Here is a 6,000-nt window from a genome sequence, read left to right on the forward strand (position 1 = left end):
AATATAAACATATTTTTCAATGAATAATGGTATTTTGACAGATGTCCATATTACTAATTAAAATAAAATGTTTATTGTTATGTATTTTTATCATCTATCGTTTTATGCAACATCATTATTTCCATCAGCTACTGATAAAGAAAATAGATTAAATAATAATGTCACGACTAGAAAAATAATAATTCGTAGCACTCCGACGTCCAAACGTTAGTGTGTCATTACTACAGTAAATAAATATATTATATTCCATTCTGTGATATAGTTGCCACAGTGCCATAGAAGACGTATATAAAATTATTTATATTTTCGCTGGTAGTTAATTCTTATAGCTGTTTTATATTAAAGTCGCTTCATAAATCAATTTGATAACCTTTTATAATAGCAAAACATTATGTATAACCTGTGAGTAAATCTTGAATTGTGATAAGTAGTAATAGTTATATGACTAGCTGTTAATAATAATAGTGAATAACAGCAACAGCAATATAAATAATATTAGTTTATTGTTGTCAAGTTTAAGCGGTGCATTGACTCGATAGCCTTTGTGGCCAGTGGACGTTTATTATATTAACTTAGCATAAGTATATTATAACTGTTATATAGGTACTTACTATACCCAACATTTTAAAGTGTAAAAGTGTAAATAAACTGCACAGTGTCACCTTTAATATTGTAATTTGTGATTTGCATTTAAACGATGCTTTATAATAATTTGTTTATGAATACATTCGTTATTTGTTATATTATTTTATCCTCTGTACCGCATTCGTTCAACCAAAATGTGGGGCCACTTGTAAAAATGACCAATGGCCAAGTGTGGCCGAAACCTGCGCGTCAACACAACTACGACAAATACTTAAGATTTGAACCAGAAGATTTTCATTTTAATGTAAGACCAAACATATATAAATAACTAAAACATGCATAATATTTTGAATTTTTCAACCAATATTTTATAGTAAAAATTATATTTTAAATAATTTAAAGTATTATCCTGCATATATTTTAGTAATTGCGTGTATATATACTTATATTAAGTATACGGTATTGAATAGTATTAAATTTAACATCATCAGAGAGAACTATTTTTTTTTAGAGTACTGGTTATAGTTGTGATGACCTTCAAGATGCATTTAAAAGGTATAACTCTATGCTATTTTTAAAAGCTACGAAAACTTTTAAGCAACATAATAGTTTATCTACGAATTTTATCATTGGTAAGCTGGATGTGCTGAATGTGAAGATGACAAATCCATGTGAAAATTATCCTTCGTTAAATATGGATGAAAAATGTAGATTCATTTTTATATTTTGATAATTCACCTTTTATTTTTATTAAGAACAAGAATACATTTTTCATATTATTTTTTTGTTTGTGCAGATGAAATCAAAATAAATAATTCCAGTGGACTTTTATTAGCTTCATCTATCTGGGGTATTCTCAGGGGTCTAGAAACTTTTTCTCAGTTAGTTTATTTGGAAGCAGATGGTTCGACGGTAATATTTAAAGCATTTTGTCCACATTCGCGCAAATGAGGCAAATCTATATAATGTAAAATTTAATCGTATATATACAGTTTGTAATTCGGTGTACGTCAATAGTAGACTATCCGAAATTCAGGCATCGAGGATTTCTATTAGATACATCTCGCCATTATTACCCCATCGAATTAATAACGAAAACTTTAGACGCCATGTCTTATTCAAAAATGAACGTATTTCATTGGCACATAGTGGACGACAACAGCTTCCCGTATCAGAGCAGCGCTTTTCCAAACCTGAGGTTTGACATTTTGTTTTACCTAATATCAATAATTTGTAGTGTACTTATATAATATTATTATATATAATCATCGAAAAAAAATTTAAAACCATATCAACGACAGTAAGCGCTGCAATTGTTGCCTTATTGGACATCATTTTTATATTTACATATTGTGTACAGTGAAAGAGGAGCTTACGGAAAATCAGCCATTTATACGAAAGATGATGTCAAACATGTAATCGAATACGCAAGACTTCGAGGCATTCGTGTTATCCCAGAAATCGACACCCCAGGTAAGAACAGACACCACACAACAAGTAATAGATAAAAAATCTATAATGCATGTTGCAGTATATAGGTAAACAAATAAATAAATGTATATATCTATTTATATATATATTATAAGAACACTGAACAGACTGTTTCATGTGTAATTAATACTTAATATTTTGTACAATCATCATATTTATACATATATGTAGGACATGCATTATCTTGGCGACTTGGTGGCATTCCGGGACTATTTACTCAGTATTCAGATTCTGACCCAAATAATTTTGGCCCTATCGACCCAACAGTCGAAAAAAACTACAAATTTATCAAGACGCTATTATCTGAAATCGTTGAGTTATTCCAAGACAATTATTTACACCTTGGTGGCGATGAAGTAAATTCGACGTGTTGGTAATGACAATTAATTGTTTTTGTGTATTAATTACTATATTTCAGCTTGGGCGTATCACCATACCCAATCTTACATTTAAGTCAGGCTCTTGCTTAATAGTAGAATGCTGAATGAGAGTATTTAAATTAATATAAACCTTACTAAATATTTGTATTTTATAATCTAATTGTGGTTATTTGTCTATGTGGTCGGGCTTATGCAGTGCAATCAGTATTAGATATATGTATACATTACAAGCCTGTCCTAAAGAATTTCTAAAACTGCACATCTTTGTGTATTTAAAAAAAATTAACAGTTGTTTCGATCGCTATTATTAGCGTATTGCCATATTATATTTAAAATTCGATGATTGAAATGTGTTGTATAATACCTAGAATTAATATCGTACAAATATAATGTTTAAAATATTTTACAATTGGTATGAAAATAAATTCAAAAAATAATATTTTATATTAAATTTAATATTGACTTTAGAATTGGGTTTCACGAACTTATAAATTCTATTCAAACATAAATCCGGCGAGTACGACGAAAAATAATACAACTTATTGTATTTTCCACATAGCCGTTTATGACGTTATATGTATAGTGCGACCACTACAGAATGTTCTTGTGTTGCGACGGAATAGTATGATTAGAATAGAAATTGTCGGACTTGCTGGTTTTATGTATGCTGCGATGCAATTATACATTTTATGATATATCGTTAACTTACCATACCGTTGAACACACGTTAAAAAATATCTAAAACTATTATTGTATGTCTACAAGTTTTAAAATCATCATAAACGTATCAAATAATGATAATAATATTATTTTCAACGTTCATGTCAATAATTACCAAATAACAATCACTAATATGTATCGTTATTTATTTTGGAAAACAATATTTAACTGTATGTTTTGAGTTTTCAAATAATTTCTGAACTATTCATATCTTGATAATTTTATGTACTGCATATTTTGGAAGTATCCGCATCGGCTCCCGTTTTCGTCCGTTTCGGCTCCCTCCTTTAATTTGAAGGTGACCGTATCGGCTCCGACCCGATGTCAGTGGTATGGACGTATCGGCTCCAAATCACTAACATTTTTCTTCCCATTTACAGGCTGACTGGCTACGGTGAGAAGAAATTCTCTGTAGGCATGGTTAAAAATGTTGTTGGCGTTTAAAATAAAAAATTGTGTTCTTTTAAAAAAGAGTTTAATAAACTTAAAAAATTGTGTTGTCTTAATTTTTTTTTTTTGTAGTTTTAAAAATAATGTTAACTTAGGTAAGGTAAAAAATTTAAAAATTTGTGGTTTGAACTTGAAGAATACTTTTTTTTACGTATTCCGCTCTGATAATTTTTCCTTCTTTAAATTGATCAATACATTTCTGAATAACACTACAAATCTTTTGCTGGTTGTTAGTTTTTTTCCTAATATTCGTGCTGCGGAACTTTATATACGTGTCAGCCTGTATCTGCTTCAAAATTTCCATGAAATTGAAAATGTTAGGATCAGCAGACGTGAACTCAGCATTGAATTTTGCGTGGAAAGATTCGCAGCAGTTTGTGGTGCGATCACCTGTACTCGACATATCAGCCCACATTTCCGAGGGGAAGTGTCTGTCATCTAAGTAATTGGCACAAATGTAGTCGACAAATTCTATGAGTTGTTACCTTCTGGTTTTAGAGCAAACAAGTTTTCTACATGCTTAGACGCACTACACTTCGCAATAAAACGAGAACTAACATTAAACAATATTTTGTAATTTCATATAACTGTATATATGTGATTAACTAGCTATCAAAAAAATTGTTATCGAAACCGGACGCAATACGGCCATTCAACGGACGGTAAAGAATAACGACCAGGAGCCGATACGGACTCATTAACGTCCGGCGGGAGCCGATACGGTATCATCCCATATTTTAATTTAGAACTACACATTAATGGAAGTCCTGCGGGTGCATAACAGGTAGACTTAAAATTAATCTGATTCAAGCGTTCCCCCCAAAAAATCTGCGTTGAATTAGTATTTACTTATGTGATTGTTAGGTGATGTAAACATTAAATATAATAAATTGGTTTTCGTTGACTGCAGGACAACGAACAAAAGGATACAAGTTTTTATGCACCGCAATAACATGAAAAACGTCACCGAATTAAAAACTTACTACTTCACAAACATATTCAAAATGACGCGAACTTTAAAAACCATACCCATTGTGTGGGAAGAATTATATGACGAGAATATCCAACTCGATTCCAACGTTGTAGTACAAGTGTGGAAGAGTGATTATAACTCTTCGATAATGTCGGAGGCAAGTATTTGTATAATATGTATTATACAAAAGAGTTAGGTTATATCAATTTTAGTGGTTCGTTCGAAATTAGCAGACACTTATGGACTTATGACGTCGATCAATCACCTACCATAGAAGTGGCGAAGTGAACTTGAAAATTGTTTAGAGACTAGTTTAATATTTCACCTATCAATCAGCACTAATAACCCGATAAAGATATCCACTGTAATATTTATAACAACTTGTCGCAATTATTACTAAATAGGTACTATATACCTAATGTACTATTTATAGTTAATACAAATTATTACACATTGCCCATTGATCATTACTCACCCATCACGCAATTTAAAAAAACTGTAATGATCCAAGTATCATATTATAATAGTATCGATGTACGACAATACTGTTTGGTGTATAGGTATTATTCGGAATAGACTAATCGATATCGATCGTGACGTGCAGGAAATCCTTAATTTTATAAAAGAATTTCCGCGTTTTCTATTGTAGATAATGAAATGCGGACATCCAGTGCTGTTTTCCAGCTGCTGGTACATGAACTACATCAAATACGGTAGAGATTGGCTGAACTTCTACAGGTGCGATCCGACTGCCGTGGCCGGCGATAACCGATTGTTTTTGGGTGGCGAGGCCTGTATGTGGGGTGAGTTCGCTGACGAAACAAACTTATTACCAACCACGTGGCCCAGAACCTGCGCTGTGGCCGAAGTGCTCTGGTCGCATCAGCTCAACGAGACTGAAGCCAAGAACAGGCTTGAGGAACACGTTTGCAGGATGAGGCGGAGAGGAATACCCGCTCAGCCGGCCAATGGACCCAGCTATTGCCATTACTAGAGCATTGGAATATTATCGTATCGTATTGAGTACCTATAGACTATATTATTGTTTAAAATGAAATACCAAAATATATTACTATTTTAAACTATTTTTAATATTTATTCCATTCAGATTCGTACAAATATGATCAGTTGAAAAGTTCTTATTCGTGAAAACATTTTGTAGTATACTATAGACATTAGACACTTAATAGTATCAGTATAAAAATATTGAGAATAGTTATCAATTTAAGGTGAATCAACTTTTACCCTATTTTTGTAGTAAGTATGTTTTATTCTTATAATACATAAATAAATATATAGCATTGAGCATCGTGACAATGATTATTGATCCTACACATATACTTTTATTGATAGATTTTTGATGACAATTTAAACAGTGGAAAAGATGATAACCACTCTGAT

General features: G+C 31.6%; 1 protein-coding gene across 1 annotated transcript; it reads left to right on the forward strand.

Moving 5' to 3' along the window:
• Window positions 1-440: 440 nt before the first annotated feature.
• LOC107163805 (beta-hexosaminidase subunit beta-like) lies at window positions 441-5,684 on the forward strand. Its single transcript, XM_015511392.2, has 8 exons — window positions 441-889; window positions 1,097-1,292; window positions 1,382-1,497; window positions 1,578-1,783; window positions 1,946-2,058; window positions 2,248-2,449; window positions 4,537-4,756; window positions 5,249-5,684. Exons 1-8 carry the CDS (start codon window positions 698-700, stop codon window positions 5,591-5,593), a joined length of 1,590 nt encoding a protein of 529 aa, XP_015366878.2. The 5' UTR covers window positions 441-697; the 3' UTR covers window positions 5,594-5,684.
• Window positions 5,685-6,000: the final 316 nt, after the last annotated feature.

This window comes from Diuraphis noxia, unplaced genomic scaffold, assembly GCF_037042655.1.
Source record: "Diuraphis noxia isolate RWA-SAM2 unplaced genomic scaffold, SU_Dnox_SAM2 contig0002, whole genome shotgun sequence".
NCBI lineage: Eukaryota > Metazoa > Arthropoda > Insecta > Hemiptera > Aphididae > Diuraphis > Diuraphis noxia.